Source organism: Mesoplodon bidens (assembly GCF_964165515.1).
Source record: "Mesoplodon bidens genome assembly, chromosome: 15".
Classification (NCBI taxonomy): Eukaryota; Metazoa; Chordata; class Mammalia; order Artiodactyla; family Ziphiidae; genus Mesoplodon; species Mesoplodon bidens.
The window spans coordinates 37,583,784-37,603,998 of NC_138171.1; the positions used below are offsets into that span (position 1 = coordinate 37,583,784).

Genomic DNA, 20,215 nt, shown 5'->3' on the forward strand with positions numbered 1-20,215 from the left:
TAAATAAATTAATAAACTCCTACCCCCAACATCTTCCAAAAAAAAAAAAAAAACTACAATGAGGTATCACTTCACACCAGTCACAATGGCCATCACCAAAAAATCTATAAACAATAAACGCTGGAGAGGGTGTGGAGAAAACGGAACACTTTTGCACTGTTGGTGGGAATGTAAATTGATACAGCCACTGTGGAAAACAGTATGGAGGTTCCTTAAAAAAACTAAGAGGGCTTCCCTGGTGGCACAGTGGTTGAGAGTCCGCCTGCCAATGCAGGGGACACGGGTTCGTGCCCCGGTCCGGGAAGATCCCACATGCTGCGGAGCGGCTGGGCCCGTGAGCCATGGCCGTTGAGCCTGTGTGTCCGGAGCCTGTGCTCTGCAATGGGAGAGGCCACAACAGGGAGAGGCCACAACAGTGAGAGGCCTGCGTACCGCAAAAAAAAAACACCTAAGAACAGAACTACCAAAATGACTCAGCAATCCCACTACTGGGCTTATACCCTGAGAAAACCATAATTCAAAAGGACACATGTACCCCAATGTTCATTTCAGGACTATTTACAATAGCCAGGATATGGAAACAACCTAAATGTCCAACAACAGATGAATGGATAAAGAAGACGTGGGTACATATATACAATGGACTATTACTCAGTCATAAAAAGGAACGAAATTGGGTCATTTGCAGAGATGTGGATGGACTTAGAGTCTGTCATACAGAGTGAAGTAAGCCAGAAAGAGAAAAACAAATATTGTATATTAACGCATATATGTGGAATCCAGAAAAATTCTAGGTACAGATGAACCTATTTGCAGGGCGGGAATAGAGAAGTAGACATAGAAAATGGACATGTGGACACGGGGGGAAGGGGAGGGTGGGATGAAGTGGGAGATTAGGTTTGACATAAATACACTACCATGTGTAAAATAGCTAGTGGAAACCTGCTGTATAGCACAGGGAGCTCAGCCCGGTATTCTGTGACAACTTAGATGGGTGGGATGGCGGGTGGGAGGGAGGTCCAAGAGGGAGGGGATATAGGTATACATATAGCTGATTCACTTCATTGTACAGCAGAAACTAACAAAACAGTGTAAAGCCAAATTATACTCCAATAAAAATAAAAATAATAATAATAAAAAGAAAAAGTTTAGGTTTACTAAATAGTGTTCCATGGAAATTTTAGTCCTCATCTAGAAAAAGTCAACTAATCCCTAAATTTTTCTTTTTACACAAATGTTAAAAATTTAAAGAGCATAATGGAAGATAATGCCTGATCGTGCTGGTCTAGAATAAGAAAACATGCTAATGCTAAACAACGGTTGGAGGTCTTTACCAATGTTTGAAGAAATAAAATTATTTCTCAATATACTTTTGTTAACAATATCAACATAAGGTAATTGAAGTAATTTAGTTGTATGACTCAGTTGTAAGATAGCCTTAGTTTTTCATAATTACAATAAAGAGATGAAAATTAATGTATATATACCATACAACTTTATAAGAATATTCTGAAAATCAAATGAGATAATTAAAGGAAAAATAATAGAGAGAAGTGCTAGATTTTCTACTAATCTGTCATACAAAGCGATACTTAGTCCTTTTCAAGGCTGCCAGTATATCTGATCTTCTTATCTGACATACAAAATGAGTTTTCATTTTTAGTAATCAATTTGCAAAAATAATTTTAATACCATACCTCATTCCAAGAAAGATCTGAGACAAAAAAGCACATGCATGTAATTTGTTTCGTTTTAATTATGCAACCATAGTAAAATAAGTCAAATTAGAAGAGGAGATATTCAGTGTGGCCTCTTCCCTACCAACCCCATATCACAACCTATATGAAATAGATATACATGAAAACTTTGAATTCATTATCTGAAGTCAGAGTTCAAAATCTACTGTAACGATCAGAGGAAATACATTCATTCAATAGTGTTCCATCCTGCTGTCCAAAACTTAAGTGACCTTACCTTGTATGGATCAAGTAGAAAGTCACTGAACTTGCTAGGCAGGGAATATTTCTTCACTAATTCATCTTCTACCACCCAAGGTGCATTTTCACCAGTACCAGCCCGTAATGCGTTATGCCGTATAAAGTATCGAAGTATCTCCTTATTTGGTGGGCGCTCTGTACGAATCAAGCTGTCTGCTGGCACATTACTGATGATCTAGGTTAACAAATAAAAATAACTCACTACTGGGGTAAAAAGCAATTAACCAATGAGAACAAAGATTTATATTCTCTCTGGAAAACTCATCATTACACCTATAAAATAGGTTATATACTAGATAGAAGAAGAAGAATTTTCAGAGACAGAATGTTAAAGATATCTGTAGGCAATGTGTCAATATGTATCAAAGTCCTAAAAATGGGTGTATCTGTTGAACCAACAGTTCCTCTTGTTAAAAATTTAGAAGTAAATGGAGGGACTTCCCTGGTGATCTAGCAGTTAAGACTCCATGCTGCCAATGCAGGGGGCTCAGGTTCGATCCTTGGTCAGGGAACTAGATCCCGCCTGCTGTAACAAAGAGCCTGCATGCCGCAGCTAAAGATTCCACATGAGGCAACGAAGATCCTGCATGCTGCAACTAAGACCCAGTGCAGCTAAATAAATTAATTAATTAAAAAAAAATTTTTTTAAAGTAAATGTAAAGTCATCATCAATCGCTTATAAAAGGAGTGGGGGAAAGGAAGGGAATACTACATAAAGGTACATCAATTAGGGGTTCATTTTTCTTTTATTTATTTATTTGTTGTTTATTTATTTTTGGCTGCACTGGGTCTTCGTTGCTGCGTGCGGGCTTTCTCTAGTTGTGGCGAGTGGGGTCTACTCTTCATTGCAGTGCGCGGGTTTCTCATAGCGGTGGCTTCTCTTGCGGAGTACAGGCTCTAGGCGCGGAGGCTTCAGTAGTTGTGGCTTGCGGGCTCTAGAGTGCAGGCTCAGCAGTTGTGGCGCACGGGCTTAGTTGCTCTGCGGCATGTGGGATCTTCCCGGACCAGGGCTCGAACCCGTGTCCCCTGCCATTGGCAGGTGGATTCTTAACCACTGCGCCACCAGGGAGGTCCCAGCAATGATGTTTTAACTAGCCACCTTGCTGAACGGGAGCTAAGAAACTTAGTGAAAAATTGTATTTAACACCCAACTGTCAAATATAAAGAAATCCTAACAATCCAGTAATGTCTTCAGGTCACTAACTATAAAACAAATGAGTCAAAATGAAATAAGACTTGTCAGCATTCTGACGTGGGGAAAAAAACACTCTAAAGAGGCAAGAGATCCAGGTTATAATCCTTCCTAATCTCATTTACTAAATTAGGAACTTTGATAGAATTATTTAATTTCTCAGGCCATAGCTGTTTCTTCTATAAAACAGTTAGACATGAAGACAAATGTGCAACTGCCTTCCACACCTAGCCGCCCTCCTGCTTCTTTCTAATGATGAGATCTTACACATATAGGAATAAGAGTACCCGAAAGCAACATGGCATATTTCATGAAATCTAAGATGCTATTAATGAAAGACACATTATGTACCACAAAGAAAAGAATTCTTGCCAATTGATATTGAGATATATCCTGATTCCAGCAGATACAAACTACTATATATAAATTAGATAAACAACAAGGTCCTACTGTATAGCAAAGGGAATTATATTCAATATCTTGTAATACACTATAATGGAAATGAATATAAAAAAGAATATATATATATGTATAACTGAATCACTCTGCTGTACACCAGAAACTAACACAATATTGTAAATCAACTATACTTCAATTTAAAAGAAAAAGATACATATCCTGATTCTGGAAATGTAAAAATATGAAAGTTGAACATCTTAGAATCAATAAAACATAGTACTAAGTTATTTAAAGGGTATTTACCATTTTAGATTATTAGCTTCAGATTCCTTGAAAAAGCACTGGTTAGAGTTAACCCACTTTCTGAGTTTAATTATATTACAAATTGCTCTGCTTTTAACTGGGAAGAGCTATTTCCTCAGGAAGTCCATAACCACTGGAAACAGAGTCTTATTTTTTCAAATAACTAAGTTTGAAGCTCAAATGTAAACTACTCTTACACCCTAATAATTCCTATTAAAAAGGAAAAAGCATGCTATCTCCTAGGAAAGACAATACAGTTTAAAGTCATAATTACGAAGACCAGAAAATCACCCAGAATTTGTTGTAGAAACATATTTATTTACATTTTTCTTTAGCACATTTTCTACGAGAAAACGAGCCCTTTGATATTTTCTTAAACAACATCTACTACATGTAAGAGGTTTAATGTAAAGTGCCAACTAACCTTATCTTCATTTTGTAGTTTGACATCATATTTGTGAGGCAGAAACTTTGGAGGTGCCCATTTCCTCTCTCCTTTCTTTAATGAAGTAGGAAGTTTTCGTGGAGATCTACGTGCTCTGTCATCTAGTCAAATCAATAGAAAATTAGTGAAAAAAATAATTCTTTTAATTCTATCCACTCAGTTATCTTACTGAACACCTACTCTGCAACCAAGCACTGAGTGATGGGGCCCAAAGGTAAATCATAAGTTCCTTGCCTCAAGTAGCTAAAGTCTATGGGAGGAGTCAACAATAACTACAGTACAATGTGGTAAATATTATAATAGAGGCTGGTATAGAAAAATACTAGATTAGAGAGAAAAATGCTCAAAAAGAGAGAAGCAATGTCTAATTTAGTCTGGAAGATAGGCAGGGAAGACCGAGAAAGAATATGACTTGTTCAGAGACTGCAAATAATGAGATACAGGTGAATATGATCTAGAGTACAATTAAAAAAATCAGACTACAGAGGTAAGTAGGGGCTTATAAATTATAACAAACCTTGTATACCATTCAAATAGGCTGGAATTTGTCTTACGGACACTAGGGAAACAAAGGATTTTTGATCTAACTAACTAGATGTACATTTTGGAAAGAGCACTAGTGGGAAAAAATGAAGAAAAAGAAAAAGCACTTTCAGCAGTTAGAAAATGAATAAAATGGGAAGGTGAGACTGAAGAAAGGGAATCATAAGATATAATCTTAAACATCTGGATTAATGTATCAGAATGGTGAAGGAAACAGTCAAGAAGACAGACTTGGTAACCAACTAGATGTGGGAATGTTAAAGGTTTCCAAGTTTTCTGCCTTAGAAATCAAGTAGATGATGATGTATTGAAAAATAAAAAGGCAAAAAAAAGAAAAAATAAAAATAAAAAGGCAGAACAAAACCATATGAAAAAAATCTAAGGAATGGCAGTGGGGAAAAAGGAAATTTAAAAAAAAAGTAGTTAGAGAAATAGGAGACTGTGGTATCAAATAAACTAAAAGATTTGAGAGTGACCAACAGTGTTAAATGTAAAAGAAAAGTAAAATGGACTAAGAAGAAATCAGTGGATTTGGCAATTAGGGGTCACCCATAACCTTATTAGGAACAGTTTTAGGAGTAAAGGGGCAGAAGTTAGACTATAATAGCATAAGGAATAAACTGATGGTCAGCAAGTGGAGACAACATTCTCAAGAACTTTGGCTTGAATGAGTAAGACAGAAACAGAACAACAGGATCAAGGGAGGGTATGTTGTTTTTAGAAAATGGGACTTTGTTTATAAGTTGAGAAGAACCATTAGAGAGAGGGTTAAAAACACTGTAGAGCAGAATAATAACAGTTAACCCAATCCTTGAGAAAGCAGGAAGGAATGGAATTCAAAGCACAAGCATCTTGACCAAGAGGAAGGACAGACAGCTCCCTTCTGAGATGAAGGAAGAACACAGACATTCGTAACAGTGAGGTTAAAAACACAAAACTGAAAAGTTCCTGCCTAATACATTTTTCCCCCCATAAAGTAGAAAGAAGGTTACCTTGTGAGAAAACATTTTGTATACTGGAATTTGTCTCTCATATTTCTATGGAAATTCTAATCAGTTTTCCCCCTGAAAACATTCAGAGTACATCATAACATTCTTTAGCCTGCCTACCATTCTTTCCACATACTAGCAATAACATTATATCCCAAAATTAAAACCTAAACTAAGGCATATAACACCCTAAAAAAGAAGCCAAAGCCTAAAACTAGGGGTTCCTAGTACACAATGTTTAAGGCATAAAACTAACAACTGTAACACATCATTGATATTCCAGTGATCTGATTCTAGAAGAAATGTTATAAGACATATCATCAGTCAACACCTAACCAAAACCCTTATCAACCTCAAGTCGGGAATTATAAGTAATATACATGTTAGAAAACTTCAGTATCAAAAAGAAGGAAAAGAGAAACTGAAAAACATAGACATTAGCATTCAAAATGCAGAGTGGAAAACAAAACTGAAGCATCAACAACTGGGGCAGATGAGTCTCAGAAGTTTCCTCGGGACTAGATAGGAACATTCCTTTAAAACCATCTGCACATATCCAAAACATCTGGAGAGACAAAGAATAGAATGGAAGACATACAGCATAACATTATAATGAAATGTTCTAATTCAAACTTTGTAATAGTTAAATAATGAGGTAAAATTTGATCCTCTGAACAATCATGGGGAGGGGGATCAATATACATGAATACCTGAGTACTCATATTTGTGGAGACAGAAGATACCTATCCCAGTCAAATTCCTTACTGACACAGATTTAAAAAAAAAAAAAAAAGACGACCTCAGAGGACGATTTATTTTTCCAATGGGCAATGTCTCAGTTCTTCAACTTTCAAAACATTACGTTAGATCTCCAGGTCCCTAAAAATTACTTTCAGATATCATAGTGTTTCAGAATTCTGGCAGCTCCCATCTGAGAGGAATTTGAGTTACAGAATACAGATAAAAGGAAGTATCTCAAAACCGTCACACTGGCTTGCAACGTGAAGAGAAACAGAGATTAGAATTTATCCTTCATACTCTGATCACACCCCTTCCACACATATACATAATTCCAACTTCAAGAGAAAAGGCAGGCAAACTTTCTTTCCCATGTTGAGTAGCTAGGTATGTGCACATAGATTTCCAAGCTACTAGAGGAAATGACTTCCCAATTGTCTTAATTGTGTAGGGAGATTTAAATCTTGATTCACTTTGTAGGTATTTTAGTTGTTTTCTGAATCATAAATAGACAAAATCATGTCTATATATCAACAAAACCCAATTACAAATTTAATTGCTAGAGAACTCAAAAAGATTTGCGCATAATATGAGTTGCATAACTCATTAAGGAAAGCTACTATCATACATACTAATACTCTCTCTCCTTCCTTCATCCTCTTTCACAATTGCCTCCTTCTTCTGATGGTCCTGAGCGATTTGGCTAGAATTCTCTTTGTCACTTGAGGGAGAATCACAGGCACCATCAGATTTCTTCTCAGTGGCCTCTTCATCCACTTTCTCCAAAGGATGAATCTTCACAATCCTCACCTTTAGCATTTTTTCCTTCCCAACCTATAAGGGAGATAGGAGAAAGAATCAAAGATAATAATTAAGGGGACTTCCCTGGTGATCCAGTGGCTAAGACTCCACGCTCCCAATGCAGGGGGCCTAGGTTCAAACCCTGGTCAGGGAACTAGATCCCACATGCTGCAACTAAAGATCCTACATGCCGTAACTAAGACGCAGCGCAGCCAAATAAATGAATAAATATTAAGAAAAAAAGATATTAAGAACTAGAAAGCTAAAGGTAACATTTAGAATATATTATCCAATACACATTCCATCTCACCTGACAAAAGTCACTGAAACTCTTAAGTAGTCAAGCACAGTTATTTTTTCCAACTTTATTTCTCAGCTCTCCAGGTTGAAATATGACATCTTAAAAAATAAAATGATCACAATCTAGTTCATAATTCATGTACCAATGTACTAATGCCAAAGGGCAACTACTGCACAAACCTGAGAAATGTGTAAATAAAGTTCAAGAATTTCCATTTTCCAAAAAAATAAATTATATATATGGATATCCAATTCTCCAGAACCATCTGTTGAAAAGACTATCTTTTCTTCACTTAATTACCTTTCCACCTCTATCAAAAAGCAGCAGTGTGTGTGTGTGTGTGTGTGTGTGTGTGTGCGTGTGTGTATGTGTGTGTGTGTGTGCGTGCTCATGTCTATTTCTGGATGCTATTCTGTTCCACTGATCTACTGGTCTATCTTTATACCAATTTCACACGGTCTTAATACTTTACAATAAGGCTCAAAATCAGATAGCATTAGGACTCTAACTTTGCTGTTCTTTTTCAAAGTTGTTCTGGCTAGGTTTTCTGCATTACAATCAGTTTGGCAATCCCTACAAACAAGCTGCTGGGATTTTACTATTAATTGTATTGAATCTATACGTCAATTTGGGAAGAACTGACATTTTAACAATATTTAGTTTTCTGACCAATGAACAAAGTCTACCTCTCCATCATTTAAGGCCTTCTTTAATTTCCCTAAGCAGTGTTTTATAGTTCTGTGTATAGGTCTTACACATCTTTTGTCAGATTTACTCCCAGAGTATTCCAGATTTTTTGATGTTACTATAAATGGTATTGAATTTTTTAATTTCAATTTCCAACTGTTTGCTGCTAACACATAGAAATACAAATTGTTTTTTTGTATAGTGGGCCCTTCATTTCCACGGGTTCCATATCTGTGGATTCAACCAACCACGTATCGAAAACATTAAAAACAAAAAAAAAAGGAAAAAAGAAAGAAAGAAAAAAAAAGAAATTCCAAAAAGCAAAATATGAATTTGCTTCACACTGGCAACTATTTACACAGCATTTACATGTGTATTAGGTATTATAAGTAATCTACAGGCGACTTAACGTATACTGCAGGATGTGCATAGGTTAAATACAAACACTACACTATTTTATATATGGGACTTGAGCATCTGCAGATTTTGGTATCCACAGGGTCCTGGAACCAATCCTCCACAGATACCAAGGGATGACTGTATTTATCTTGTATCCTGCTACCTTGCTAAACTCACTTATTAGTCCTAGTACCTTATATGGTAGATTCCATGAGATTTTCTACATAGACAATTGTGTTGTCTGCAATTTTACTTCTTCCTTTCCAATTTGGATGCCTTTTTACTTCTTTTTCTGACTAGAACCCCCAGTACAATATTAAGTAGAGTAGGAAAGCAGACATTCAGTCTTTTATCATTAGGTATGATGTTAGCTGTAGGTTGTTATTCTGTAAATATTATTTATCAGGTTGAAGAAGTTTCTTTCTATTTGCAGTTTTCTGGGAGTTTTTATTAGGAATTTGGATTTTGTCGAATGCGTTTTGTGTGTAAATTGAGATGATCATATGGTTTATCAGTAAGGAGAATTAGAAATTTAAAACCTTGCATTCTTAGGATAAACCCCACTTAGTCATAATGTATTATCCTTTTAACATAATGTTGGATTTCACTTGTTAAAATTTTTATTAGAACTTTTACATCTAGGTTCACAAGAGAGCTTTGTGAACATACTTTTTATTCTTAGTCTGTGGCTTTTTCTTGTGCTTATACGGTTTTCGTATCAGGGTAATGCTGACCTCATAAAATGATCTGTGAAGAATTCCCTCCTCTTCTATTTTCTGAAATAACATATAGAATTGGTATTATTTCTTCCTTAAATGTTTGGTAGAATTCACCAGTGACAACATCTGGGCCTGAAGTTTTCTTTGTGGGATGATTTTAATTACAAATTCAATTTATTTAATAGATACAGGGCCATTAAAGGTTTCTATTTCTTCTTCAGTCGGTTTTGGTAGTTTGTGTCTTTCAAGGAATGTTTTCATTTAAATTGTCAGATTTATTGGCATGAAGGTGTTAATAATATTCCCTTATTATTCTGTCAACATCTGTGGGCTCTGTTGGGATATCACTTAATTCTTCATATTGGTTAATTCGTGTCTTCTCTCTTTTTTACCTGAGTTTGCCTACAGGTTTATTAATTTTATTGATCTTCTCAAATTACCAGCTTTTGGTTTCACTGATTTCCTCTATGGTGTTCCTGTTTTCTATTTTATTGATTTTGCTCTGATTTTTACTAATTCCTTTCTTCTTCTGTTTCCTTTGGGTTCTTTTTCTTATTTCCAAGGTAAAAGCCAAGGTCAATGATTTGAGACCTTTCTTTTTTTTCTAACAGATGTTTAGTGCTATACATTTCTCCTAAACACTACTGTAAGCAGTATCTCACAAATTCTAATATACTGTATTTTCATTTTCATTCAGTTCAAAATATTATCTAATTTCCCTTTTGATTTCTTCTTTAATCTATGAGTAAGTTAAAGGTATGTTATATAGTTTCCAGTTATTTGCAGAGTTTCCAGATATGTTATTGATTTCTAATTTAATTCCATTCTGGTCAGAGTATATACTTTGTATGATTTGAACCCTTGTAAGTTTACTGGCTTTTTTTATGGCCCAGACTATGGTCTACCATCATAAACTATGCATTTGAAAGGAATGTATATTCTGCAGTTATTAGGTGGAATGTTTTATAAATGACAATTAGGTCAAGTTGGTTGATAATGTTATTCAGGTTTTCTATATTCTGGCTGACTCTTTCTACCAGTTATTGAGAAAGGGGGAGGGGGCTGAAATCTCCATCTATAATTTTGACTGGTCTATTTCTTTTGGTAGTTCTATTTTTGCTTCATGTACTATGAAGCTCTCATTAGTAAATACATAAACATTAAGGACTGCTATGCCCTCTTAATAAACTGATCCCTCTGTCATTACGAAATGCTTCTTTATTCATGGTAATATTCTTTGTCCTGAAACCTACTTTGTCTGATACTTATATAGCCATACCAGATTTCTTTTGACTAATGTTAGGATGGTATCCTTTTTCCACCCTTTTAATATTATTCTATTTGTATCTTTCTTATAGGCAGCAGATAGTCGCGTGTTGCTTTCTTATCCAATTTGACAATCTCTACCTTTTGAGTGAAGTCTTTAGAACATTTATATTACACATAATTACAGATATGGTTAGGTACTTTCTTTCTATTTGGCTTATCAAAACTAAAAACTTGTGCTCTTCAAAAAACACTGTTAAGAGAATAAAAACACAAGCCCTAGATTGGGAGAAAAAGCAAAAGCACATATCTAATAAAGGATTTGTATGCAGAATATATAAATAAGTCTCACAACTTAAAAACAAGAAAATAAACAATTTAAATTTAAACTAAATTTTAAAATAGACAAAGATCTGAATAGACACTTCACCAAAGAAAATACAAATAAAAGGATAGCAACAAGCACATAAGGTGCTCAACATTATTAGTTATCAAGAGAGTAAATATTCAAGAATAAAAACCCTAGTCAAAGGGCATAGTCCACTGTATTCAATAATGCCAAAGCATTTAAAAAATAGTTAGCAGTGAATGAGCAGCTCCAGATTCCTGTCAAAACCTGGCATTATTTTGACTTTTTCTTATTTACTAATCTGATGAGTATAAAATGATCTCACTATGGTTTCAAGTTGATTTCTTAGATTACTAATGAATTTAAACATCTTTTCATATGTTTATGGACACACCTATCTCCCTAACCTCTCTCTCCCTCTTCCTGGAACTCTTCCTCTTCCACCTTGCAGATGTGTGCAGAGTATCTTCCTTTTGCCACTCCATATCTGTCTCCAGTCTTCTCTGCCTTGCTCTGTGCTTAAACAGGCTGATCTTTATGAACTACATCAAAGGGCTCCCTTGCCCTCTAGATTTTGGTGAGTTCCACCCATGGGAAGCATACGCAGAAAATCATATGGTATATTCATTCCACTGTCTCCCTAGCAGGTTGGTTACTTCTCACTATCAAAGTACTTTTCTACAATTACATTACTCTCTCCTAGTTCCTGTATCCACTCCCTCCCCTCATTTACTTGGGGTTCAGAAGTAGTAAAGCCTCTCTGCTATTGACAACCATGAGGTACTTTAACCTTGTTAGTTTTCCTTGACCTAGATCAGACTGTTGTCTGCTGTGTGTAGTTCCTTTATTAAACTCAATTCGATTACACCATACGAATATGCCATCTGTTTCCTGCCAGGACACTGAATGATATAGTGTGTGATTAAAACCCAATGATGATTCCACAGACAATTACAAAATTTAAAAAAAGTAGCTAGGAGATACAAGGAGTCAAAGTAAATTAAGGAAAGAACAAGGACTTTGGAACCAGATAGACACAGACTTACTAGCTATTGTTGGGCTACCTAAGCCATTCCCCTCCTCCTCTTCTCTTGCCAGCCTGTCTCTTTTGAGGCTTTATAAAAAAGGTAGTATTCACTTTCTCAGCCCCGCCTGCAGCTAAGGATGGATTATGTAAGCCATGGTCTAGGCAATAACATGTAAAGATAAAAGGGGACAGGAGGAATATGCTTCTGGTAAAGATTTTCTTACTGTGCTTAGATATTTGCTCACTCTGAATTGCGAGTGAGCAAACAATTGTGCTCACAGTCACAATTTCACAACCAAGAGGCAACAAAGCTAAGGACAAAACCAAACACACCAAGAAAAGCAGAGCAGAAAGGCAGAGAGACGGAGTTTAAGTCCTTGACAATATTACTCAGCCTCTATACCAAACTTGGAATTGCCTGCCTCTAAGACTTATTATGTGAGATAATCAAATGTCTTCATTGGTTAAGCCGATGCTACTCAAAATGTTGTCCCCAGAGTGTTCGTATCATCACATCCTGGAGCTTGTTAGAACTGCAAACTTTCAGGCCCTACCCTAGACCTTTTGAACCAAGCTCTCAAGGGATGGGGCCCAAGAATGTACATTCAGTAATCCTCTAAGTGATTTTATTTAGGCTAAAGTTTGAGAAGTCCAGGCCACTGTCAGTCAGCTATTTCATTACATACAGATGAAATCACTAGTGCTAACTAGTACATTATATCAACCTGAACAAGCTACTTAAACATCTGCGCCTGTTTACCACCTCACCTTTCTGTGCACATTCTCTAAGACATTATGTAAAGCAACTAGCCCAGTATCCAGTACATACAGAAATTCAACAAATGTTAGTTCCCATCCGCCTGAATCTTACTCAAGTTTTCAAAGGATTATACAGAGATTGCTTTAGTGTTACATAAACAGTTTACCTATCTACTTTAGTAAAACCTTTAGTAATAGTAATAGCTAACCTACCTATTTACTTCAGTAATAGTTATCCTTTAGTAATGGGCTGGAAAATTTAAAAATTTAAATAGAAAAAGAAAACAGTCAACTCAATCACTGTTGCAGGGAAATGAAATCTTTTGCCTATAGATTCCATAGATTTAGACTAAAAATATCTAAAGGTCTTTTAAACAAAGTATGAATAAAATGACAAAACAAAAAAAGCCAATACAGCATCGAGTTATCAAAAAGGGACAAAACAGGGAAAACAAGGTTGCAATGATACACAGTCTAACAATTACTGTAATAGTCAACATTCTCAATAACAAATGTGGTTCTAAAACTTGGTGATTAGGGACTTCCTTGGTGGCGCAGTGGTTGGGAATCCACCTGTCAACACAGAGGACATGGGTTCGAGCCCTGGTCTGGGAGGATCCCACACACCACGGAGCAGCTGAGCCCGTGCGCCACAACTACTGAGCCTGCGCTCTAGAGCCCACGAGCCACAACTACTGAAGCCCGTGCTCCACAGCAATGAGAAGCCCTCGCACCACAACGAAGAGTAGCCCCCGCTCGCCACAACTAGAGAAAGCCCGCCCACAGCAACAAAAACCCAACACATTAAAAAAAAAAAAATCGGTGATTAAAATATTTGATATTAAGTAAAGTGGACTTCAAATGTAAAACAATTTTACTCACATAGAAATATATTCTATAATCTATGCTGGAAGCTCCAATCCTGACATTTGGTGAGTCAAATCACATTAAAAAAATAAATAAAGGGCCTCCCTGGTGGCGCAGTGGTTGAGAGTCCGCCTGCCGATGCAGGGGATACGGGTTCGTGCCCCGGTCTGGGAGGATCCCATATGCCGCGGAGCGGCTGGGCCCGTGAGCCATGGCCGCTGGGCCTGCGCATCCGGAGCCTGTGCTCCGCAACGGGAGAGGCCACAACAGTGAGAGGCCCGCATACCGCAAAAAGAAAAAAAAGAAAAAAAAAAATAAATAAAATAAATAAATAAATAAAAATAGGCACTCACCTCAAAATCACACTCTTCTCCCACAGCATATTTGGTCATGATCTCCAACCAAGCAGTATCTACTAACTTCTCTAAGGAGGCTGTGTTATGGTGAACCATTTCCAGAACAAGTTTCTCATACCAGGCAGGGAACTCCTCCTTCAAACTAAACAAACATGTCATCAGTTACCAAGAAAATGCAGGAGAGCCTATCCAGAGAGTTATTCAGATCAATTCAAAAAGCTCTTTACCAAATACATGCAAGGCACTGGAGAATACAAAGATTAAAACCTATGTGGTATACAAGTTAAAAAAAGAACTTTTAAATAGCTTTGTCTGACTGACCTATCCATGTTAATTTTCTCATCTATAAAATGGAAATAATAAGCACATCATTAGTAGGTTGAACATTTTCCCATTCGTTTGTTTTTGCAGTTGACTTCCCTTTTCAGGTATGAATTCTTTATACTTATCCTTTGCCCAATTTTTGGTTGGGAGACCATAACTTAATTATTATGTCTCAATCAATAAAAATGCATTCCTTCATTTAGTTCTCACAATACCTTGTGAGGGGTCTAGAATTTTCATTTTATTGATAAGAAAAATAAATCATGAATGGGTAATATGTTGGAACCATGATTTGAACTCCTTGCAAAGTGAAACAATGATGTACCACTTTTCATTTATTAAACTAGCAAAAAAGAACTTTAATTATCACACCCTGATAGGAGCAAGTGAATGGTGCAAAATAGCACACATACTCTGCCAAAAGCCCATGTTTCAACTCTTTTAGAAAGCAGTTTGACAACAGTTAGGAGAACTGTCATAGGTACACAAAGATATTCACTGCTGGATTCTTGATGACAGCAGAAAATGGGAAGCAACCTAAATGGAGAGTTGTTAGATATCCAATTCTGACCAGATAGTTTAACGTATGTGTTACAGGGCAAAAGGGAGGATCAGGCATGAGAATATTCATACAGATGCAAGTAGTAGGTTCATTATCATACTACAATATTCTCAATCACTCTCTGTGCTGTTCATAACAAATGTTCCTACAACTGCTAGACTTAAAAGCTCTTATCATACTCCGTTCACAATTAACCTACCAAGTTATCTGCTATTTCCCTCATGATCAATAACCTTCAAGTCTCCCTGCCTTTGTTAAGACTGTTACCTTTGTCCTCTCCCCACTGTCTTCCCTCCCAGCTTAATCACCCTTCCAAGATGTCCTCAGACTTCCTTAATTCCATGAGGCCTTTCCTGGCCCCTATAAATTCACTGTCTCTTTCCATTAAGCCTCCCAGTCACTCAGGCTTAAAGCTTCATTGTCTGTGGTTATTTCTGGGGAGTGAAGTTGGACAATGATGTTCAGATTCTTTCACTAACTCTGTATTGTTTACATTCTTATAACAAGTATACATTTCTTTTATAATCAGAAAAAAGTATTTCTACTTTGAATAAAAATTATAAAACCTCACCGTCTTTTTCAACAATTTCTCCCATTACCCCTTATATTCTATTAGCTATCAAATCACATAAAACATTCCCTAAGTGTGTTTTTCAGAACTTCCCTCTGTTGTAATGGGTTCGAAGGTCGAATAAGTTTAAAACCCATAAGATTAAACCAAGCTAGAGTTTCTTTACTACAGTCTTCTGAAAATCTTTAATGTGTATTATGACTTTTCAAGAACAAAGTTTGTAGTGGTTTTCCAAAATTATGACCAAACCCCCTTTTTCAGAATGTAAATCCATCTCATTCTTTCTATTCCCAGTAATGCCATGGCTCCCGACCTGAATACTCCTAGCTAGCCTACACAGACTTCCCACCTTCCTCTTCCCTCTCTAACTCATCTTGCACACCGCTTCCAGATTAATCTTCTCAAAGCACAACCCCAATCATCAAAACTGTCATATGTGCCTCTGCTGTTCAAAAAGCACTGCTGTCCTCACATTGGTCACTGAAGTAAATACAAACGTCTCATCTTGTTTTCTGCAACTGGGCACAAACTACCCTTCAACTGTTACTGTCTTCATTAAGTCTCATGGAGTTTTCCCTAGCAACTCTAGGTTAGTCTCTCTAACCTCTAAATTCCCACCGTACTTCTCTTCGTGTGCAGGAAAGCAACTTATTTTCATCTGTTTTGCAAAGAGCAAACAGTAAGTGCTTATACAGTACAGAGGACTGTGCCTAGGCACTGTGACCAATACAAGAATAAGTCAAACATGAGACCTGCCCTCAAGTTTACAGGCTACTGCAGGGGGTCAGCAACAGCCCATGAGCCAAATCCACCCTGCTCCCAGTTTTTGTAAATAAAATTTTACTGGAACCTAGTCACTCCCATTCATTTACGTATTATCACTGGCTGTTTTCACTGTACAACCTTAAAGTTGAATAGCTGAGACAGAGACCACATGGCCCACAAACCCTAAAATATTTACTAACTGGCACTTTACAGAAAAGGTAGGCCAACCCCGAGCCTAGTATACTAAACAGGGCATATACATAAGTAACAATAATCCAAAACAGCACTACGTCAGTGACCCAAGCAAAGAAGAAACAGGCACCAGGTTAACAGACTGCACTAATTATTAATCAGTGATGGAAGCATTACTAGACCCCAGGTCTCAACTAAAGGTTGTGCTCTGTTACACAGGCAAAAGAGGAGAATGGTATTAATTACTAAACTGTATGCTCTCTGCTTATATACTATCAAGAGAAGTCAATGAGAAGTCCACAGAAAAAGTTTTAACTCCAAATTTCTAAAAGAGTAGTTTTTTTGTAGTAGCTAGAAACGGAGTATAACCTTTAAAATTTGTGAATCACTATACTGTACTCTTGCAACATATAATACTGTATATCAAATATACTTCAATTAAAAAAAAAACCACTAAAAAAAAGGGGGTACTGTTTTATCATCCCTAGTTTCTACTTATCTTCTGCATGCTTCTACTGCCAAAATTCTGAGTGTTTTTTTTGAGAGACTACCCAGACAAATAGGCCCTTTGAAAACAGACAGGATTTTTAAGACACCTCATTCAACCACCCCACTCAGATAAACTGTCTTCAAACTGTGTACTTATTTTTGATAGCTGCTTTAAATACTATCTTAAATTTCAAATGACCACAAAATAAAGAAAACTTTCTGCAATTTGCTGCCTCCATATTACTTCTAGATTATATCAGCTTCCTTTGCTTAGAACCACATTTCCAGAGTATTTACAAGGTAAAAGTATACAGCAAGAACACTCAAAAGCCTAGTAAATACCTAAATAAGTGTACACACAACTATATATTCCACATACTGTTACTTGCAAAATGACAACAGGCAAGACACCAGTACATTATACTAACGTAATATATTCCAATTTATGCCACATAAATTTAAATACAAATATTGTTTTATGGTTAATATTCCCTCTTTGCTAATAATGTGAAGATAGCGCTAGAAGGGCAGTGCTTCTACTACTTACAGTTCAGCAACTTCCTGTTCCTCCTCCCAGGCCTCTTTGTGTGTTAGCTGACTGCTTCCGGTACTCTTACACGTCCAAATGCGTTCACTGTATCTTTCCAAGCGGGCTTCATACTCTCTGTCAGCAGTGGCTCAGGAACACAATATTCAAGCAACAGAGACAACTAATCCACAAAATACTTATCATACATGGGAAAAAACTATAGTATCCTTTCTATAATGTACAGCATAAGATAAAACTGAAATCAGAGTTTTCAATTGGCAAATCCAAACAAGATGATTAACACTAAAAAGTATGGTTAGGACCGTCTACAATTGTGCTTTCTTCAATTCACCCAAGTTTCATTTCACAAGCCTCACACAGTACTAAAAATTAGTAAGAAAAAATAAAGGCAAAATAAAATACAAGACACAAGGAATAAGAATTTAAGGTATGTGAAACTGTTACACAACTCAGATGGTCAGCAAGTTTAAGAATCAGTTCCACAGTAAGATGAGATGGCTCCAGCAGTCTCACAGGCAGTTTGGAATAACCCCATGCATATGCTAATGATCCATTTACTAACAGCCTTCCAGTCTACCTTGGAAACACTTGTTGATTCTCTAAGGTTTAAAAAATAAATTCCGGGGCTTCCCTGGTGGCGCTGTGGTTGAGAGTCCACCTGCCGATGCAGGGGATGCAGGTTCGTGCCCCGGTCTGGGAAGATCCCACATGTCACGGAGCGGCTGGGCCCGTGAGCCATGGCCGCTGAGCCTGCGCGTCCGGAGCCTGTGCTCCGCAACGGGAGAGGCCACAACAGTGAGAGGCCCGCGTACCACAAAAATAAATAAATAAATAAATAAATAAAAATTCCGGGCTTCCCTGGTGGTGCAGTGGTTGAGAGTCCACCTGCTGATGCAGGGGACACGGGTTCGTGCCCTGGTCCGGGAAGATCCCACATGCCGCAGAGTGGCTGGGCCCGTGAGCCGTGGCCACTGAGCCTGCGTGTCCAGAGCCTGTGCTCCTCAACGGGAGAGACCACAACAGTGAGAAGCCCGTGTACCGCAAAAAATAAAAAAATAATAAAAATAAAATAAATTCCATAAAGTACTAAAAATAACTCTGGTTATGTTATCTCCAATAATACCACATCCACAAGTTGTTTACCAGTCATTATTCCGTCTCTGCGAGGGAGATGGAGGAAGAGATCCTATAACTAGTGCCATGTATATGGTAACTTCCCATACCATCCCAATTGTAATTCATTATCACCCAGCCATATTCAAATTCAAATGACAAGTAACTAATTTACTTTATGCACAGCAAAAGACGTTATGCAGGAAAATGAACTTACACCACAACTAGAGAATTAGCTGCCAATCTCTGTACTTTCCAAGTGACAGTTTTTATATATAATGGTTGAAATAAAAAGTATTTAAACAGCTCCCCTTGTAATATTACCTCACAACTAAACAAATAATTCATTTTTAATATAAAAGAGATTCTTGGTTTTCTAGGGTTATGATCAGTTAAAAGACGAATGACAGGGATAAATCCAAAAATAATCCCAAACTGTAGTTGTAGTCAATAGTATAAGGACCTTCTCTCACCATATCATTCTCTGGATCTGCCAAAAACAAAGCAATATCTCTCTTTTCCTCACCAGGCTGTTGCTAATATTTAAATGATTAAACAAAATAAAGCACCAGTAAAAATCAGGAGATTTTTAGAAAGCTATGTACATAGAAAGCTATGTAAATCCAATCACTGAAAACTTATAAAATCCCACAGAGAAAAGGAAATAGCATGGTTTCTACAGGGACATTATCGTAACTAACTTATCAACAAAATGGATTTGTTTCCTGTTTGCCTGTTTGCACCTGGGGAGGGGAGGTAAAATAAAGAATCAGTACGTGGATTTATTTAAACATTCAAAAAGCTTAGTAACATTCTAATATATCATTCAGCTACACTGAAGAAATTCACTGTGTAATCAGAGAGAATGTGAGATTAACAAATGTCCTAAAGAGAAAACATTAAGTTTTTATTATTAGTTGTTATTTTAAAAAGGAGGAATAATCTGGGAATTTCCGTAATGTGGGAATTTCCTGGTGGTCCAGTGGCCGAGAGCACGGGTTCAATCCCTGGTCAGGGAACTAAGATCCTGCAAGTCACGAGGCTCTGCCTGGGGGGGTGGGGGGAGTAGGAATAAGGTGCCCAGTCCATTCTCCTTAGATCAAGACCCATATGGCCAATAACACACAAGACTGCTGTCACCTGGATGCCTCAGTAATCCCTCAAATCCAACTTCTTCTAAAACTAAACTCCTACTACTCCTCCACTCCCTCCCAAACTTGCTCTTTAACAGATACTCCCAATCTCACTGAATGGCCCTAGTGTCCAAGTCAGAAATCAGGGAATCATCCTAACCTCTTCAGTCCCTAACTGTAACCACTTAGGTGTTTCTCAATTAAGTCCTTTCTCTCCAATAAAAGAACCATTATCCAAATCCAGCTTTTGATCCTCATTTCTCATCCAGTCATAACACTTTAAAACATGTTAATTGGCCTTACTGGTAATCCTCTTCTTCTCTGGTCCTTTGTGATTCTCACACTCACAACCTTTTTTCTCAGTCTTGTTTTTAAACCC

The 20,215-nt window shown here is 37.1% G+C and overlaps 2 protein-coding genes across 2 annotated transcripts in view; one reads left to right on the top strand and one right to left on the bottom strand.

The window, feature by feature from the left end:
* HIP1 (huntingtin interacting protein 1) overlaps positions 1 to 20,215 on the top strand; it is a 407,412-nt gene that overhangs the window by 370,521 nt on the left and 16,676 nt on the right. The gene's annotated exons all lie outside the window — the stretch shown is intronic.
* BAZ1B (bromodomain adjacent to zinc finger domain 1B) overlaps positions 1 to 20,215 on the bottom strand; it is a 67,796-nt gene that overhangs the window by 40,888 nt on the left and 6,693 nt on the right. The window contains exons 2-6 of the mRNA XM_081257578.1: positions 17,588 to 17,704; positions 14,135 to 14,279; positions 7,239 to 7,440; positions 4,316 to 4,437; positions 1,975 to 2,172 (exon numbers count right to left, since the gene is read on the bottom strand). Of these exons, the coding sequence (XP_081113704.1) occupies positions 1,975 to 2,172; positions 4,316 to 4,437; positions 7,239 to 7,440; positions 14,135 to 14,279; positions 17,588 to 17,704 (784 nt within the window). The remainder of the gene's footprint in view (positions 1 to 1,974; positions 2,173 to 4,315; positions 4,438 to 7,238; positions 7,441 to 14,134; positions 14,280 to 17,587; positions 17,705 to 20,215) is intronic.